The sequence below is a fragment of the Oxyura jamaicensis genome, chromosome 4 (assembly GCF_011077185.1).
Source record: "Oxyura jamaicensis isolate SHBP4307 breed ruddy duck chromosome 4, BPBGC_Ojam_1.0, whole genome shotgun sequence".
NCBI lineage: Eukaryota > Metazoa > Chordata > Aves > Anseriformes > Anatidae > Oxyura > Oxyura jamaicensis.
In genome coordinates this window covers 93,845,915-93,864,928 of record NC_048896.1, presented here as the reverse complement: position 1 = coordinate 93,864,928, position 19,014 = coordinate 93,845,915, and the positions used below count along the sequence as shown (strand labels likewise).

At 46.1% G+C, this 19,014-nt stretch overlaps 1 protein-coding gene across 1 annotated transcript in view; it reads left to right on the top strand.

The window, feature by feature from the left end:
* The first annotated feature begins 8,779 nt into the window (after nt 1-8,779).
* The window catches only part of SLC4A11 (solute carrier family 4 member 11), a 134,998-nt gene continuing 124,763 nt past the window's right edge, over nt 8,780-19,014 (top strand). The window contains exon 1 of the mRNA XM_035324460.1: nt 8,780-8,979. Coding sequence (XP_035180351.1) covers nt 8,841-8,979 — 139 coding nt within the window. The 5' untranslated portion in view covers nt 8,780-8,840. The remainder of the gene's footprint in view (nt 8,980-19,014) is intronic.

Below are 19,014 nucleotides of genomic sequence, written 5' to 3'. Positions count from 1 at the left end.
TTTTATTTTATTTTATTTTATTTTATTTTATTTTATTTTATTTTATTTTATTTATTTCATTTCATTTCATTTTATAAGCTTGCAGTGCTGAATGGCTTTTCAGGTCACCCTTCCTTTGAGGTAGCTGTGGTGGTGGAAAACTGAAGCAAACTTGTGAGGAAACCCTTTTCAAACCCTCTTCTCTGAGTCTGAGGGCAAGGTTTGGCATCCTTTCCCTTTTCTCACCTGATGTTTACCTTGGGAGGAGCTGTAACTCCAATACCCCAGCAGACAGATCCTTTGGGATGGGAAGAGGCTGAGTCCGTCTTGGCAGGACCTTGGTGCTTTACCTCTTCCAAAGCCTTGTGCCTCGCCCCTGAGCTATGTGGTCTCCACAAAATTTTGTCCAAATCTGTGAGTACAAACAAGATCTGAAAGACAATAAGAAGGTTCCCATAGCCCATTGTGAGCCTTCACACAAGAGTAGTTTTCCTTGATTTTATCCTGTTCCTGATTATTTTTTTGTTTTATTTCTTTTTAAAGATGATATTTTTCATGAATGAAAATTAACCTTCGGACTGATTTGTGGGACAGTGTCAGGAAATAAGCTGCTTACATGTTCTTTGCTACTTTCCTTAAATCAATAAAATCATAACCGGACAGAACTATTAAATTAGGAAGACCTGAACTCCCGCATAGCCCAGACCTTTCCATTTCACCCTGTTAGCCTTGCAAGGAGACTGATAGCTTGTGTTTGTCGAGTGCACCTCTTGCAGAAAGACATTTAGCTTTGATCTCAAGAAGCGAAGCAAGAGAGGGCTCCACTGCCCTCAGAGAATTTCACATCTACTGTGAAAAACTGAGGCTTCATTTCCCATTCCACTTTGCCTGGCTTTAATTACTGCTGGGAGAACAGCAAAGTGACCCACGGAGCCCCAGAAAATCCCCTTTCCTGCATTCAACTCCACACACAAGTCACAGTGCGCCGTGCTGCCATGCCCCGCTGTCCTGGCTCTTGTCATCCTCCCTGGAGAAGAACCGAAAAAATTGTCTTCCAAGCAAGCCCTTGCTCAGGCCATTAGCCCCAAACAGCATCATTAGCATGGAAAACTTCTCTGCAATGAAGCTTGATCCCAGCTTCTTCGTCTGGAGAAGCATGTCTTCTTCAGCTCTGGGTTAAACAAAGGCAGGAGTGACAGGGAACAGAATTTCAGAGATGGCATTAAATTCACCCTCATGATTGGACTAATTAACCAGCAGTGGAGCCTGCCTCCGCTGGGAGCTTTCCTCAGCCCTGTGGTTACTCATTATGGCATTTGTGATTTTCCACCCGAGATGGCCTCGGAAGTAGGGGGTGGAGATACCATTTCCTAGACACAGCGTGGTTCCTGCGGGGCTTCAGAGGCGGCGGGGTGGGACCCGCGTCGCACGCTGTGACCTCCAGCCACGTGTGAGTCAGGGCAGAAATCCCTCTCCTCCTCAAGAGGAGAGCTTTGCCCTGCAAAACAACAAGGCCAAGCTCATGAGGGCCATGAAGTGGTGGGGAGGTAAAAAGAAATGATGTTTTTGTGGGTTGGTATTGAACAAAAACCTATGCTTTGCTCTTTTGGAACACCAGGCAGGAGGAATGCAACTGTCCCGCAAAAAATAGGGAAGCCCCACTTTCAAGGGACAGGATATGCTGCTGAGTAAAATATTTTCCCTTCAGCTTAAATTGTTTTTCGTCATTTTAGGCCCTTTTACTTTGGGATAGGGGAGCCAGCTCTTTTCTCCTAGGTGTTTCCTACCAGAGCTAGTATGGAGCAAGAAAAAGAGGGGTCAAAAATTAGTTATTTCAGCCAAGCAACCTCCCACATCAGCACAAATCTACAAAAACCCTGTTTAGTGAAAAGGTGTGGCTCAGCAGGTCAAAACTACCAGATAACTACAGGATGAGGTTCAGTCCCATGCTTTCAAGCAGGTAATGGGCATTGAACTCCAGACAATGACTTAACCTCAGTAAAATCACCGAGAAACCTCAAGATTTACCCAAGATCAGATTGCAGCCATGAGGGTTGGTTGCTGCAGATTAGTTCAGATGGGCATTCGGACGGGGGATTTGTTGCCAGGTTGCTTGATTATGTAAAGCAAAGACAAGCTCGGTCGTTTGGCCTAAGACAATGTTTTCACTCCTCTAACTCACCAGGTGATCAGGTGTCACCGAGCAGTTCTTCTTTTTCCTGAGGCCTCCCTGAAAGCATGCCAAAGTCTATAGAAAGACCTTGTGGGGTGCCTCCAGACCTGGTTGTGCTATCTGCTAGATCACCGGAGCATGTGCTGGAGATGTTCTCTGCGGTCCTCCATCCCCCTGGGACAGCACTTTCTTTTGTTTGCTTATCAGATTGATACGTGTTATTTCAGAAATAAATCGGAAAGATAAGGCCATCGTAAGAGCCTTAACAGAGACAGAAAAGCAGTGGAGAGAAATGGAATGTGATTATTGTTTGTGAGAAGATTAATAAGCCATCAAACAGAAACGCTGTCAGATTTCTCAACCTTATGTAACATTTCTTGTGGTCACCGCTTTCTGGGACATCACAAAAGAACTTTTGTCGTTGCCACCTGAAGGGCTTTTAGCTGCCTCCTTGAGCGTTTCTCAAGTAAGGACTGTAATGGCAGGTCCAAATTTGCTTGACAAATTCTTTCTTGTGCTTCATTTTTTCTATGTGTTTTCTTTTAATAATGCTGAATAAACCCAATGCATGATCACATTCATCCAGCACGAGAGAGGGAGCAGGCACAGACAGCACACAGCCGCAGGGCTGATGTTGGAAGTTCAGCTCCAGCCCTGTCCCCGATTCACTCCAGCATGGGAGAAGTGTGGTGGGACGAGATGCATGTGATAACTTGCTGAATTTCCACGAAATTTCTGTTTTTGCCACCAACAGCTACCCTGTGACACCCTCTGAGACGAGAGCCTTCACCTTTCCAGTGCCTTATCCAGTACAAACATTTCAAACAGCCCCAGTGAATTCAGGGGCAGAATTAGCACAGGGCTACTCACAGCACTTGCTAACTGTTGTCTCCTTGTAAATTATTTTGTCTTTCCAAAATATAAATATGGGGGAAAGGGAAGCTCTTAAGACATACAAGGTAGATAATGTTATTCATTCAAAAAGAAACACTGCTCAGTTTGGATGACGCTGCAAGGACTTTGCAGTTAATAACTGAAGCTCTCTCTCTCATTTCTTTTTTCTTGGAGACAAATCTCTTGGCCCCTGAGAATACAAAGACTTTTTGGCTGAATTCAGATAAAAAAACACCCCGCACTTTGTGTTGTAACCTTGATTCGCAATCAGCTAACAATGCTAGGGCATCCTGAATTTGCACACTGCCGCAGACGGCAGCTCATCCTTCACTTTGCGAACCTCTGCAGGTGACACCAGGCGAGGGTTACACCCTCTTGTGTAACAGACATCTGCAAATGTTGTCAGGAACGTTTTCGTTGCAACTTCCTCCCTTTGATTTTTTTTTTTTTTTCCCCCCATTGTATGCAGCTTCGGGATTATACGCTTAAATCTAATCATGGAATTAAGAGAACAGTTATCCTAATTGAAAGTTGATGACAAATCTACATACAGCCTCGTGTGACCTCCTCTCCCACTGCCAGCGGAGGCTGGCATGGGGAGACGTCCGCACTGACGCATTCAGTCAGCAGCCTCGCTGTGTGAGCGAACGTCTATTCCGGTTAGCATAACAAAAGCAAATTCATTTTACTCTTGGGAGAAGGTACGAGTTTACAAGAAGAGCTGAAAGGCGGGTGTCTTCACTCACGGGCTGGACCAGGCTGCTAAGTGGGGCAAATGTTGTCGGAATATAGTCGTACTAAAAGGTGGTGAAAGGAGGAGTTCGGGAGCCCCAGATGTTTCTGCTACTCACTGTTTCTCCAAACCACATGGGGAGATGGTTTCTGTACTCCGAAGTCAGGGCACGTGTCTCCTGTGCTCCTTGCCAGTTGTTAGCCTTGTAGCTTTTGTTTTTCTCTTGCTGTTTTCTTCAAGTGTGGGTGCTCAGCTGCCTAAATGTATCTACCTACCACCAGCAGTGCAAATTCACCTGCACGGTCCCAGTCTTTCAGCACAAGTGTCAGCTTGGCCTCTTGATAACAGTGGTGAAATTAAGTCTCAGCATCGACCTGGTTGTCTTATCGAGGGCCATGAGTTGATCCCACGCCAGGGGGACATGTTGAGCTGCTCTTCTGGACTTTCTGTTCTGCTTCCCAGTTGCTTTTTCTCATCTTTCACCCCACTGGGTTTGCGCTGGTGGAGCAACAGATACTCAATGTACCTGCTGGTGCAGTCCAGCTCCAGCCAACCAAGATTTCAGGCTCTCACTGGGACCAGCAGGAGGGAAAAGCTATCAGATCTGTTTCAATATGCTTCACCGTCCGTTCTCTGTTATTGTTGTATGCCTCCCTGATTTTGGTTTACATTTCCACACCGCATAGTAAACCTTCCTGTGGAATAACTCCCAGCAGGGCGAAGATGTGGATGGATGCCAGCACTGTGACACTGCAGCATCCCCTGCAGCTGGAGATTTTCTGTGTATTTTATGCAGTTCACAGAGAATTCACTCTACAAAACTGAAAATATTCTCTAGGAAAATGCCTCTGTTGACATGAAATATTTCAGATGGTGCAGGGTGCTCAGCACGTCCCATTTCTGGTGGTCCCGAGGCAGCCCACTTGTGTACATCGTGCTCCTCTCCCACCTCCACCCTTGAGCCCACCTTGCCACCACGTGAGCCAGGAAGGTATATATATGGCGTGCAGGGTGTCCTGAGAGGCGCACAGCCACAAAATGTCCAGGGAGATACAAACTACCTATGGGCTGGGCAGCAGGTGAATGGATCGAGGGCACGGTGCAGCCATGGAGCAGGACATCAATATCAAACCATGCCACAACAGCACTGCTTCCTCTAAAGTAATGAAGCAAATGATCTCTGAGCTTTGACACAATCTGAAATCCCTCCATAAACCCTGGCTCAAAACCCAAACTTGCCCAAACTGTTGTGCACAGGCCCCGTGTTCCCATTCAAGTCTTGCTCCAGGCAGCCAAGACATCCTGCTTACTGCACAAGCACAATTCAATAGCTGTAGGACTGCAATACAGCATGTAACTAACTTCCAGAGAGGCTGTAGCTTGCAACTCTGTCTTTAAAAATATATTTTACAGCTCAACATCCTTGATTTCCAGGAACTCATGAATAGAGAAGATATATTGTTCTTGGTAACTAAATAATATCATTAAAACCATTATGAATCCTGCAAAAATTATTCCTGTCTACCTAATTTAATCATGTAACAATGACTATTATTAACTTGTCTTCTGCTGCTGCCATTTGAGATTATGGCCTTGGATGCATGGGTAGCTATTATATGATTCAGTTATTGTAAATGTGCATTGCTCTTAAGTGCTCGAGTGCTTATCCTTCAGTTATCTACCTGAATTTACTCATTCCAGGGCTGGGTGGTGAAACTGAAGATGAAAATGAGGAGCTCAGGGAAGAGCAGAAAGATTAACGCTTGTCCTCATCATATGGGTTAGTGTCCCATGGCTGACTTCTTGTGTCCAACGATTCAAGAGATCTAATAGAAACTTTTCTTGTAACTCACAATGATGTTGCTCTGTACGGGTTCTCTATAAAAGGTTTAAGCTCCTCAGCATCTTGTTCACCCCATTCATATTCATGTAAGGAATGTTATATTTTTGAAACTATAAGTTTATATATATATATAAATTTATATTATATAAGCCCACTTGGGCTCCATAACCTCAGGCTTTATCCCCCAAGTCTTCAACTGCAAGGGGGAGAAAATGAAAATGATCTTTGTTGTATGCTCCCAGCCTTCACTACAAACATGTGGCGTATTGCACAGAGGTCATTCCCTACCAGTGTGACTGTCTGACCTCCCCCTCCACGCACGGCTAATGTAATAGGCCTCATTTCCTTAGTAAAATCACTTTTAGGAAAATGATAATAATAATAATAAAAAAATCCTCTACTTGTTTCTCTCCTTCCTTGGTAATAAAGGAACAATGTATTGTTTCCCTGATCATGGATTTGAGTTGAACTGGCCAAATCCATTGAAAAAAAAAAAAAAAAAAAAAAAAAAAAAAGAAGAATGAACATAAACTCTGCCTTACTTTTGGATTAAATCTCTGTGAGGACAGTACCAGCCTCAGCAGAACACGCTGCATGAAGGCAAAGTCCCTGCAGAGCGGAGGAGGACCTGAGCTGTGTCTGTAAGGTGACTGCCGAAGGTGCCAAACATGTCTCCACCTAACTCATTTCTGGGTTTCCAGGGTATTTCTCCTCCGTGCTACAGAAGCAAATAACAATATTTCCCACAGGCAGTGGGAAACATTGCCGTTTCTGGCCTCGAAAATGGAAAACAGGAAACGTTATTAGCCCGCATTTCTAATGGGGTGGGACACACAGGAGCATCCTGTGTGTGCACATTCCTCCTTCCCCCTCCTCCTTGGTGTAACTTTTTACACCCTCGGCCAATTCCAATCTGACAGAGCCACAAAACTATTAATTAATCCCTTGATATTCTGATGGAAACAGAGAGCTTAGCAGAGGTGAGGGACTTTTCCCTCTCCCATCCAACCTTACTCCCACAGCAATTCTCATGTAGAGGGGACCCCCGGCAAAAACAGGAAAGCAGACATCTCTGTTTATTTATTTATTTATTTTCACTCTGGTTTATGTAATAAGGTGGCATTAAGGATGCCAGATGCTGCTCATGCACGAGCAGCTCAGGTGCTCAGCTGGTGAGATGCATGACTGTGCCATCCAACTTCCTGAGACACCACATTGAGGAGGCTCTCAAAAGAAGGATGCTCGCCCTTTGGTGTTAATAACCTCTCGGGGAAGTTATTGATGTCTCCCCAGGAATGGCAAGGCAGATACCAATCAGTGCTCGAAAACGAGGCCAGCCAGAGGAAATCCCTCTTGATGGGTGAGCTGATCTCTGATCCGAGTCCAATCACACCGCTGCGAAACGCTGGCACCAGTTTTGATGTATAGTACAACCTAGCTGTCAGGGCAGCATGTCTGAGAGCTGAGGTAATTTCCATGCTGGGTGGAAAGTATTTTCACAGAGGAATGCTTGCATTTCATTAATTAGGAGTTATTTTGCAAAGCAAATGGGTTGGAGGATATCCCCTCTTCATTCTCGGGTAGCTGGCTAGGGACCTGGTCAGGGCATGGTGCCTGTCAAGGCAGGGTGCAACGTGCCCCAAAAAGGAGTCACCTGCTGAAAGCAGGGGCTCAAACTGAGCTCCTCTCACCTCCCAGGCTCACTGCAGCAGCTGTATGAAGGGGCAATAACCCCCTCATCTCATAGCCACTTGCAAGTCTGGATGCACTTCCGTATAAAAACCACCATACAGTTTGCTCTAAAAAAAGGTCATGTCACCTTCAGAGCACAAAGTGAACGATGGGCTTTGAGTAAGGCCACCAACTTCACAGCTAGCACGGAGGAATTAAAAGAAATAGCAAATAACCTTCTGTCTAGCGAAAGACCCCAGTTGGAGGAGGAATCCCTGAGAGCTGTAATTGAGCAGATCAAAATGCGAAGACAAAATAAAATACAGTTGTGGCAAAGCCCTTAACTTTCCAACTTTAAGAATGTTTTTTCCAAATTTAAGGATGTTTTTCACTTATTTTTCCAGACCCAATATAAGGAACACGTGATGAACATTTGTACCTGGTAACAGGAAGGCTGTGTGACAGCCTCAAGTCATATAACATGACAGAACAAGATCAAGTGTCATTTATTGTTAGTGGGTGTTTGGATATATATTTTTTTCTTGCCTCAGAAATTGGGATTAAAGCCTCAAATCTACTTGAGATATGGAGTCTGTAATAACACTAACCAGCCAGTAATTTTTTCCCCCAGATGACTTCTTGCCATTTTCTACCTTAGTTACTGGGAGCCCAGTAATGTGACAAAGTATAAAGCAAAGTGCTCTGACACCAGGACAAGCAATTATTTTGAAGAAGTGCTTTGAAGAAGTGCAGAATTGTGTCAGACACCCCAGTTGCCTCCCACAAAAACACACCTTAGGGATAACGATGAAAAAGCAGGGGAGTGAATAAAAAAAACAAACCAAGATATTTTGGTTTGAGCTTATGCTCCAAGCTCTCCCTATCAGACAGTGCCCAGAACAACTCACAATCAAAAATTCCACTTTTTTCTTTTCTTTTTTTTTTTTTTTTTTTTTTTTTTGAGACTTTTCTCCTTGTTTGTCCCTCACCCTGGCTTCTCTAAGTCTCACTGACCCCTGGGAGTTGCTACTGAGGGGAGTTGTTGGGAAAAAGCCCTTTCCTGCAGGGGAGGCAGCCCCTCTCTGCAGGTGAATGAGGTTCCCATCAAGCTGCCCAGCATCACCTGTGCAACCCATCCCCATCCCCAGCTGTGTTTTCAAACCCAGGAAAATTCCAGGAAACATCAACTAAACCTTCGCTACAGCCCCTACCATCATCAGACCACCAAGTCGTGCATCTCCATTTACACCTCCTTGACCAGTTTTGGAGGAGAAATATCACCTAGCAGGCTGGACAAACAGTTCTTGGTTTGCCAGGTGGGTCAAGCTGGGCTGTTGGACCCCTGGGCTTTGTCCCAGGGAGCTGAGGAGTGCCCCCAAGTGTAAATGAGCCTATAGGAAACAGCTGGGAGCAAAGGCTAGCATGGGCGGGGAGGTCGTCTTCCTCCCCACCCTCATTAAAGGACCTGGTCTCCCCTCTGTGTGCTCTCTTCTGGCCCCAGTGGTAGAGAGGAGCTGCTCCTCCAGGGCTTGTGGTGGGGGTGATGAATGGAGCTAACCCCTATGAGAGCCACCAGGAAGGGAGGAGAGGGAGAGAGCTATGCCCTCCATCCGCTACCTCCTGGGAAGGTGGAAGATGAGGCAAAGAAGACTGAGAATAATGGGAATGTGCTTTCTGTCCAGGAAGGTAAGCTGTGGTTTTCTGCTTTTTTTTGGTTTATTTATGTTTTTACTTATGGGTGCTTGAAGTAAAGGCAGTCAATGTAGGAAAAGCAAAAAGTGGTAGGTCTCTGGATGGGCCAGGAATGAAGCAGAAAACTGTGAATGAAGCAGAAATGAATGAAACAAGTGAATGAAGCAGAAAACTTAGACCTTCAGCAGCTAAGAGGCATCTGGCTTATGAAGATTTTGGGTTTAGGGTCTCTATTATTTTTTTAAAGTCTTTGTATTTTTTTTTAATCTGTTGTTAAGGAGTTCTGGTGGCCCTCTGTTTTCTTTCCTGAGGGAAAATGATATTTAGTGCTGATGACTGTAGAGACCTCCCTGTGTAGGGAGGAGGGCAGACAAGCAAAGCTATGGGGCTATGAGAAACATCAGAAAGGACGAAGGTGGTAAATAAACCTTCTTTCCCTTGACTACAAAGGCTATTGCATTGTGGGCACTGCTTGAAAAGTCTTCTAATACCTAATTGTCTGCTGGTTTATTATTAAAAAAAAATCAACAACTTTCATGCATGCCACAGTTTTCCTTTTCTCTCTTAGAAGACATTCTCAGAGAGACTGAGCCACAGGCTGGGTAGCAGGGAAGCCAAAGTGATGAAGGGAAGCATCTCTTTTCCCTTAGGCAGTGGCATCTTCAGGAGGAACAGCAGCTACTTCCAAGAGCTGCTAGGAAGAACTTATTTTTCTGTTGCTCACAGGAAGAGCTAATAAAACTCTTGGTGCCTCCTGTCACAGTGTGAGGAAGATATGAGATCTTCCTCCCCAGGAGAAGCTGTGTATGGGTAGGAGATCAGGCAGTGATGGTGCCTAGGCACCTTTATTGGACTCCTAATGAGAGATTTGGTGGAAGAGGGTGAAATAAGTTGTGTGTGGAAGGAGTTGTGAGCCTCTTGTCAGCAGGAGCAAGGCCGTGAGCTGTGTGATGCCACATGGGGTGTCCATGGAGGGCAGACCCCATACAAAGGTTGTTCCTTCATCCAGTTGTGAGAGCAGCCTTTGGGCCATGTGTGTTACTTCTGGCTTTGAATGATTGCTGGCAGTGGAGCAATGGGAAGACTTCTCCTTCTCCAGTTGTTCCAGAAATGGCTTATCTTCCTGAATTTGCTGTATCTTTAGGACACACCTTCATGGACCAGGCTTCTCCTGAAGGGAAGGAATGAGGGTAACAAGTGGGAATTTGAGTGTAAGAGACATGAAGGGGATGAATGTCTGGTCCCTTTTTCAACCAAGACGTTAAGTATGAGATACAGGTAGCAGAGATGAGCTCAGTGAAAAATGTTCCTGGGCATGAAACAAGCTGTCTAGGAAAATCCCCTTTGGTTACTGAGGCTGTGAGGAAATGGGAACAGCCTTTTGGGTGGCAAATTTCTCTTCTGAGATGTCTTGCTGGTATGATGTTCCTCTATGTGGAATAAGAGGCATGGTAACATCTTCCCTTTATCCTCCCACCAAGGGGTGAAGTGCTTCTCTATTGGTGGAAGGGCTTTGTCCTGTGCTTTTTTGCTATTATGTTGAGGTGTGATTTTTGTGGGGAGAGGGTGACTCAGCTGTGGGGTGTGCTCCTGCATAGAAGGATGCTTTGGGGCTGGTAGGCTGCTGTTTGGGAGAGCCTTGGTGTGGTTATTGGCAGGAGGTAACTCAGTTGCCTGCTGCATGTCACTGTTGCTCTGGGGATCAGATACATTCTGAAAACTAGCCATCCCTTACCTGTTTCTGCTGCTTAGGACTTAAATCAAGTGAATCAAGGATACCTGCTGTAAAAAGTGGTGCTGGATCTGTCCCTGGGTCCCCTGCTCCTGCTGGGCAGAGGCTCCAGAACAGCTATCAGTCCTCTGTAAACCTTCTCTCTGCGTGGCCCTGGGAGGAAAGAGTGGAAAGGAAATTCCCTATGGTTTAATCTTCAAAGCAATAACCTAATTTGTGGAGCAGCTGTGAGATATGGAACTGACCCAGAATATTAAATTGCCTCCCTGTGAAAGGGAGCTATGGTTCAAAAGCCAGTGCCCCCTGCCATCCCCTGGGGAGGAAGCTCCCTCCTGATAAATGCCTCCTGTGATGATCTGTGGGGACAGCAGCTGGCAAGTGGTGGGTGGGAATTGCAGGGGAGCCCACAAGAGAATTTGGGGGGCAGAGGAGAGGTTTTTTTTTTTTTTTGGCTTTCATCAGTCTATTGGTTGTTACAGGAGAGCCCCCCTTGGGGAAGGAACCTTCTCATTAAGTGTGCCCAGCTGGGCTCCTCTCCCTGCAGAGGCAGGAAGGGTGTTAAAAAGTGGATTTGTTCTTTTTTTTTTTTTTTTTTCCCCCTCTCTAAGTGGTGTTTCTTATAAAAAAAAAAAAAGGGGGGGGGGGGGGAATTGAAACTCTGACTTTAAAATAATCCTTGCCTTTTCAATGGGATAAAACCTGTGCATCATCTGAGTGTTCCAGGCCTGTTTTCTGGTTGCACTCTGTCCCCCGTTTCCCCCCAAAATAGACTCCAAATCCTTTGTTTTACTCACTGACCAATCTTAAAGCTCTATTTGGCAGGAGTAGATGTCTCAAAGGCATTCATATTCCATCTTATCCAGTGATGACTTAGTAGAAATAATAATTACAGAAGTGTTTGGAATATGGGAAAGTTTTAATCCCTGAAATTTCTCAGTGAAGAGGGGAAATTAGAGCTGGCTTCCTGATTTCTTTCTGGATCGCAAACCCAGGAAAGGATTCCCCTGGCAGAACTGGGGGGTGGGTGCTGTGAACCCTCTAATCTGCACTGCCCTGCAGTCAGGACTTATCCCAGCACTGAATCCAAAATGCTGCTCCCTAGTTAGTGCCTTAGAGGATTCAGCAGCTGCAGTCACCTGCCAAAAGCTTCTCCTTCGTGCACACCCATGCATGTATGATTTGGCTAAAGCCTTGCCCTGAGAGAGCTGGAGCAGGCTGCTTTGCCAAGCCCTTCTGCAGTCCCCTAACTTGCTGGTATTGATGTGGAACTGGCTGCTTGGGTTTTGCTCTCCCAGCAGAGAACAGGGTCAAAAGTAGGTGAAGTAGTGCATAACAACTATCCTAGCTGTGTGTTCATGGCAGAGACAGAGGTAAGGGGCATGCTGATATCCTCAGCTGTAAAATATGTGAATATAGGAGTCCACGAGGGAAAATGTGAATATAAGAGCCCCCAAGGGGACAGGATGGGGACAGGAGATCAATGTCAGCAAGCCTAGTGGGCAGGGGACAGAACTCCTCATGCAGAAGACAGGCGAGACTCATCATATGGAAATTGTGCCTAGGACAACTCATTTATGTTCTCCTCGTGTCTCCTTTTGGCCAAGCTGACCTGATGTCTGCTTGACATCTGCAGTTACCCCTTGAGCTGATGTGTGGTAGTTTGATATCAGCTTGGAGAGAACTGGGACAGGATGGGAGGAACCTGCCTATGGTCTGGGACTTCAGTGGCCTCTCTGGGTAAAGGGGGAGGATGTTGCTCTCATGAGAGCCCAAATAGATGGTTCTTGGGGGGGGGAAATAAGCCATGTGCTACTCCTCAACACTAAGAGGAATTCAACTGCCCCACTGTTTTGTTTTTTTTTTTTTAAAGTGGAGTATTCGCAAGGAGGGAGGTATTGCATTTTGGAAGGAAGGTTGCTGTGTTGTAGGCTGCTGCATCTGGCACCTGCTGAGCTCTGCCAACCTACTGAGTAGCTAGAAGGACTCAGCATCGTGGCTGAGCAGCTCCAGTGTGTGGGTTCCTCCTCAGTGAGGAAGAAATATGGGTGTGGGAGCCTCCAGCCACACGCCTGGTGTGTAGACAAGATGATGTAGTGCTGTTGGGAATTGAGCCTGCCGTGTAAATACTATGGCAGAGCAGCTTGAAAGGCCTGCTGTAGCTTGGAGAGAGCCCTCTGCACATCTTCCCCCTCAGCCCTGGCAAGGGGCTGAATCATTCTCATGTCTGGGGCTTTCTGATCTTTGTGTGGCTCTCTAAAAAGTTCTGTGTAGTTGGAACAAATGGATGTATGTTCCCAGAACAAAAAAATGACATCAGCTGTTCCCATAAATGGAATTAAGGCCAAAGCCTCCAGATGTCACGCATTGTTTTTATCTCCCTTTGACTATAGGAGTGCTTCCTTAACAATTTGCAGCTAATGAATAGCACCAAGAGCAGAAATCTGCACTGGGTTATAGAGAAATGAATGTGTTTTTAAAAATGTAATGCATGTTGACATGGGTGTGTTAAGGCTTGTGGCTGTATCCATCTAGGCAAGGGGTATATTAATAACACATGGTGGCTTACAAGTGGTGCCTGTAAGACCAATCTAAAACAGCCTATAGGTATCCAGGCTTAAACATCCCTTCTCAGCATGTGCAGCATATGGTGACCCTCCTTCTCTGTGCAGTACTCGTGCTGCCTTGCTCTTGCTCCTGCAGTGGCAATGCGATGTGTGCCTGAGCCCCTTAGCTCCAGGGCTGCTCAGGACCCACTGCTCCTGCTGTGAGAACATCTTGATTGCTGACTTCCTCGTGCTAATCGAATCAGGCTTGTTGCTTAATTTAATTGAAACAAAGAGGGGATCTGATATGTGGCATCTGTCAGCAACCTCAGAAGGAGGTAGGGATGCGATTCGTGTGGTAGGCAAGAGCATCTGAAGCATTTCCTAGAATCCCATATTTCATGGGAAATGCCTTCAATTAGATTTGGATATTTCCACACTTCCTTGCCAGACTGGGAGCGGGTAGCTCAGCTCAATGCCAGTAAGGAATATCTTTTTTGAGTTAAGAAAAGCTACCTGGCCAGGCCTTCTGTATTCACGGTTGGTTTCATGGTATCTTTAAAACACAACACATTCATAACTGGTAATGAAAAAAGTCTCCGTAGGTTGTAGCAGAGGGCTGCTGCATCCATATAAAGAGGATCTTTTCAGTAGGAGAGGATGAGGGGTGATTTTTCCCATCCAGAGTGTTGGCCAAAATGAGAAGTAGTTAAATAAAGAGGCTGAAGGCTGTAGATCCTCAGTATCCCAGTTGGGGATGTCTCTCTGGATCCAACCTCTGCCAGCTGAGCGTGGAGCTGACTCTTGCAGTGAACTGTTGGCAACCAGCTCAGATTGCCTTCCCAGTTTTGCTGGCTTTGCCTTCCCTCAGACTTTCAAAAGCCCCAAATGAATTATCTGTCACAGCAAGAGAAATGCTGCTTCTGTGTCTAAGTAACCTCCTTTTCTTGGATGGATGAGAGACTTGAGAGCTGAGCAACCTGCAGCTCTAGCAGCAGGGGTAAATGTGTTAGTGGCTGCCGTGTGTCTGTCCCATGGGCTTGAACTCGTGTGAGCTGTGATGTGTGCTGGCTTCCCTGAGTCATTAAATACCAGCTGAAATTGAACTTGCATGAACCTGCTTTGAACTAAGAAGCTGGTGCAATGACACATGCCAGGGTTTAACTGGATGTGGGATTCTTCATCAAGCTGACTCAAGTGTTGCTTTCCTAATGCTCGTGCTGCTTTGTGGCTCCTGGTGTGGGGCTGGAGGGTGCTGGTGGCTGTCTGAGGATGGCAGGGCAGATGCATACCTGCAACAAGTGCTGCTCTCAGCTGCCTGGCACACAGCCCCGTGTGCTGGGGCACTGTGGCAGCCCAGCTCAGAATGGTGCAAGGCTAGTGTGATCGGGGCTTGGGAGGCTGTGAAGGAGCCAGCAGGGCTGTGTGGAGCTGCCTTGCTGCTTCTTGGTCCACCTGCACCAGCAGGTCTCTATCTTCCATGTGTTTTGTAATGTCTGGGCTGTTATTTCAGTGTTTTGTACTGCCTGCATACCCCTCCAATACCATGGTGATGGCACAGTCTTTTCCATGCTGATTTAAGCCATCAGAAGGAAAGCTTCAAATTTGTGCTCTAGTGGCTTAGTAAGAAGCCCTGACTGGGAGCAGCTCTGTCTGGTTTCATTCTTCCAGGAGGGTATTGCAGCCTGAAAGCTGAGGCTGCCCAACGTTTGAGATCACTTGCATGCTAGAACAATGCATGAACTCACAGTTGTTTGTACTGAGATCCAAGCTGAGTTGTTGGAGCTCCTGTTTCTCCTCTTCCCCGTGTAAATGTTTTATGAAGTGAGCACAGAGTCAATAAATGCTTCCTGTTTAACGTCTGCCCTGCTGCCTTGTGAAAGATGCTTTACAAAAACATCAGATCTCTCACCCGGCACATGGCTTATCTCTGGTTCCCTGCTAAGCATGATATCAAAACTCATCTCGTAAGAAAATATATTCCCAGCTCCAAGAGAAAATAAACTCATGTCTTCCTCTTAATGATGCTGCACAGATTATACAGCAGCACAGCATATTGAAATTGTTCTGAAATTGGATTTTGGAGCCAGCTGTGCATCAAATCCTGCTGGGAAGGCTCATGGGGAAAGCTGGTCTGCACCTAGTGTGGAGAGCAAGCACCCAGCTTGTTTCTTTTCTTGCTTCTTTTCAGCATGACAAATGAAACTTGAATAACTGCTATGTAAACTGAGAGAAGTTGTTGAATCTGAGAGGGCTGAAAAAATGTGCTTTACAGCTTTGTTTGCTCTGTTGCTGCTGTTGATTCACTTTAATCGAGGCTGAAATTGTAATGCTGTGGGATATGGCAAGCATCTCTATTACAAAATTAAAAGGTACGTGGAACTCAGTTTTCCATGGTTTTATGAAGTTGCAGTTAAAGTCAAACTGGGGAGAGGCTTGCGGCTGGTATCAGCAAGAGCTTTGTATTGCTAGCTCCCGTTTTCTGTTGGCCAAGGCAGTCTGTAGGCCAAAAATGGGTGTGAAGACTGGTGGAATGAGGCCCCTAACCTTGTCTCTGCTCTTCCTTATGTGTGGTTGGCAAGTGCCTAGCAGGCAGTGGGCTCTGGGTTTGCTCTGCTTGCTTCTCTTGGCTTCCGAGCTAGCTGGGAGAATATATATTTCTCTTGTTTACAGATCTCAGCAATGCTTCTTTCTCATTAGTTGAGGGTAATGGACACTGTTACGTGCTACACCTACCCTTCCTCTGCTCCATCATCTGGCATGCCACCTGAAGGCTGCAGCTAATGCACAATTTAGGAAGCAGGGAAGATGTTTTAGTGAAGAAAAACACTGATTTTTCCTTCATGGTTGTGGAGCAGTGCATGTGTCTGCATCCTATTTTAAGATGGTGATAATCCCCAAGCTTTCTGGTCCTCTGGAAGAAGTTTCCTGTCAATAGCAGTACAGTTGCTGTCTTGCTGGGGGTCACCTCCTTCACCTTTGAGGTGGACAGGCCAATGTATCTGTACTCCAGAGTAAGGACCACAGCTTATGGGTTCAAAGGAAGCATCAGTAAGCTTCCAGAGGTCTTCTGCCTTTGTTCCGCCTTTCTAAAAAGCTCAGCCACCACTGCGGATGGCAGGATCTGTTGTGTGCTCTGAGGAGGAAGTGCTAAACCTGGCATATACTTAGAAAAACTGAGGAAGTTACTTTTTGTTATCAGATTGCTTGCTCATCCCCCTCAGTTCTGGGAGCCCCAGTGTAGGTGGCATGTGTGTGTTTGAATGTCTAAAGCAAAAGCCCCTTGCTGAGCTAAATGGTGTCCAGTGGAAGTGAGCTGGGATGTGGACTTGAGTTTTACAGCTGATTCTGGCCCAAATATTACTGAAAAATTTAGTTTCAAAATTCTAGTTTATTTTCCTCATATCTTTCTACATCTCAAGACATTCAGTTGTCATTTCCAAGCTTATGCTCCTATTCTAGCATGGGCTGCTGAAGCACTTTTTTTGCTTAAAGAGCTTTGCTAGGCCAAATCCTGGCCTTCGTATGCTTTTTGATACCCTGCCTGCTCCTCCAGTGGGTGACTGCATGGGATGCCCCTTGCAGAGAAGCCCCTGCTTCTCAGCCACGATGGCTGTTCTGATCACCTCTCACAGGAGAGGACCTGGGTGTTTTGCCCTGTGGGGGAAAGATGGAGTCAAGCTGAATTTATCGGGTAGTCTCTGACATAGACGGTGTTTCTTTGCTCTGAGGGTCTTTTGTAGTGTTATAGCTAAAATTAAGGGATGGACTTCAAATAATGCCTTCCCCTGTGAATGCACTTTAAATGCAGTTTAAGGAAGGGGATGATCTGGGAATAGATGAAGCAGCTCGGAGATGGAGCTGTCAGGGTATGGTGGTGTATGCATGACTGCCTGCTAGCTTACGCAGATCTGAACTGGAATGGGGCTGGGCTCTTGGTTCAGAGGATATCTGCTCGAAAGCCTCCCAAATCAGTTGGATACTGCAATGGAGGGCACACAAAGGCTGGAGATAGGAGGTGCTGACAGCATCCCATCCCTTGCCAGGATAGCTCTGTGCAGCCACGGCGGGTCTGAGAAGATAGAATCTGATCCCGATTTGGATGTGGTGAGGTCATGCTGAGATGAGAATAGGCATCTGTTGACAGCAGAGATGCTGTTTCACAACTCCGGTCTCATCAGCTCCCCATCTGAAGGCTGGGTGATCACACCAGGACGTGTGATAGCTGGAGCCTGGAGAGGTCTTGCTCCTTGCTGCTGTGTCTCTGTGCAGATGCAATCTGCTGTTGCTTCTTGAAATGGCTCTGTGATGGTAGGGAAATGGCTTGGTCCCTTTCCCACCTGGAGGAGGGACCAAGTTGATGTGTTTAATACTTCATCCACCTGGAGCCAGTCTCCCCTGATGCCTCTGGGTGATAAGATCTGATAGGTAGGCTCCAGAAACCCTACTGCATGCCCTAGCTAGCTGCTCTTGCTGGCATCGGGTTAGCAAACTGCAGTGCTCCAAGCTAATGCCCAAGAGACCAGTCAAGCGTGGCTCCAGGACAGAAAACAAGCCACAGTCTAGCCTTGGTTAACACTTTTCTGTTTCATGTCTCTGTTTACAGCAGCCCTCAATTGGGTGGCTGCTTGTGATCTTTGATCTCAAGTTGTGACACTCCCAGTGTGACCGTGCGCATTTTCAGAGGGCAGTTCATCTCTTGTTTCAGAGGGCTGCTGAAATATCAAGTGACTTTTTTGGTCTGGGATGGGAAGCTATCTTGTCACTGCTATTGAGTTTGGTGGCTATGGCATCTCCTGCTGGTAGGGACTTGGTAAAAACAGGTCATAAAAAGGCAGCTCAAAGGAAAAATACTAACTTGTGGGCAGCTCTTTCAATGAAAGACCTGTTTCATTGAGCTTTGAGACTATTATAAACTTACCTCTTGCTCGTCCTCAGCCTTACCTCAAGGCTTTTAACTCTTGGTGTAAAAACATGGTCATAGTGGCAGCAAGAAACTAAATGGTTCTTATTAATAAGCCCACTATGGCAAAGGAAGCTGCTCAAATGCTTCCTGACCCCTTTTTTTTGGGAGCCACTGCTGTGCAGCTAGTCTGTTTGTATGGTCTACCTCAACCTGAGGTGCTCAAGTGAGCAAATGCTCCTGATTCATGTTTCCTTGCTGAGCAGTGCTCATCTCTCCCCAAGATTTTTTTAGTCTAAGCAGAAACAATGTCTTAGGCCATGGAAGATGAAGTGAGCACACTTCCCTGCTGTCAGTATTGCTTCTTGGAGACTTGCATCTTGTTGTGTAGCTTGTGAGCAGAGGATTTGCAGCCTGGAGTGCAAGAAAAAAATAAAGCAAAGAACCCACAAAAAAAAATAAAGCCAAGAACCCACAACTTTGTTCTCTGTAAGTGGACTGTCTCTTCTTCCTCATGTTCTCTTGGAGGATTGTGCTTTGTGTCTCTGATCGCTATCTCCTGGCAGGCGAGTCAGGGTTTGCTTTGATTTGGCTGCGTTTAGAAATCGTAATTCTACAAGGAACGCTTGTGATCTGCAGCTGTCAGGAGTGCTTTTGCTCCAAGTGCTCAGAGCACAGAAGCTGGCATGGGAAGGCACGCACAGGCTGCTGTGGCTGTCTGTAGCCCTCTTAAAAGAGGCTGGGAGGACAGGAATGAGACCAAACAGTGTTTGACAGGGTTTGGATAGAAATGATAGTCCTTTTCAGACAAATATCATAGCTGGCTTTGTTATGTGGGACTGGGGAGGGAT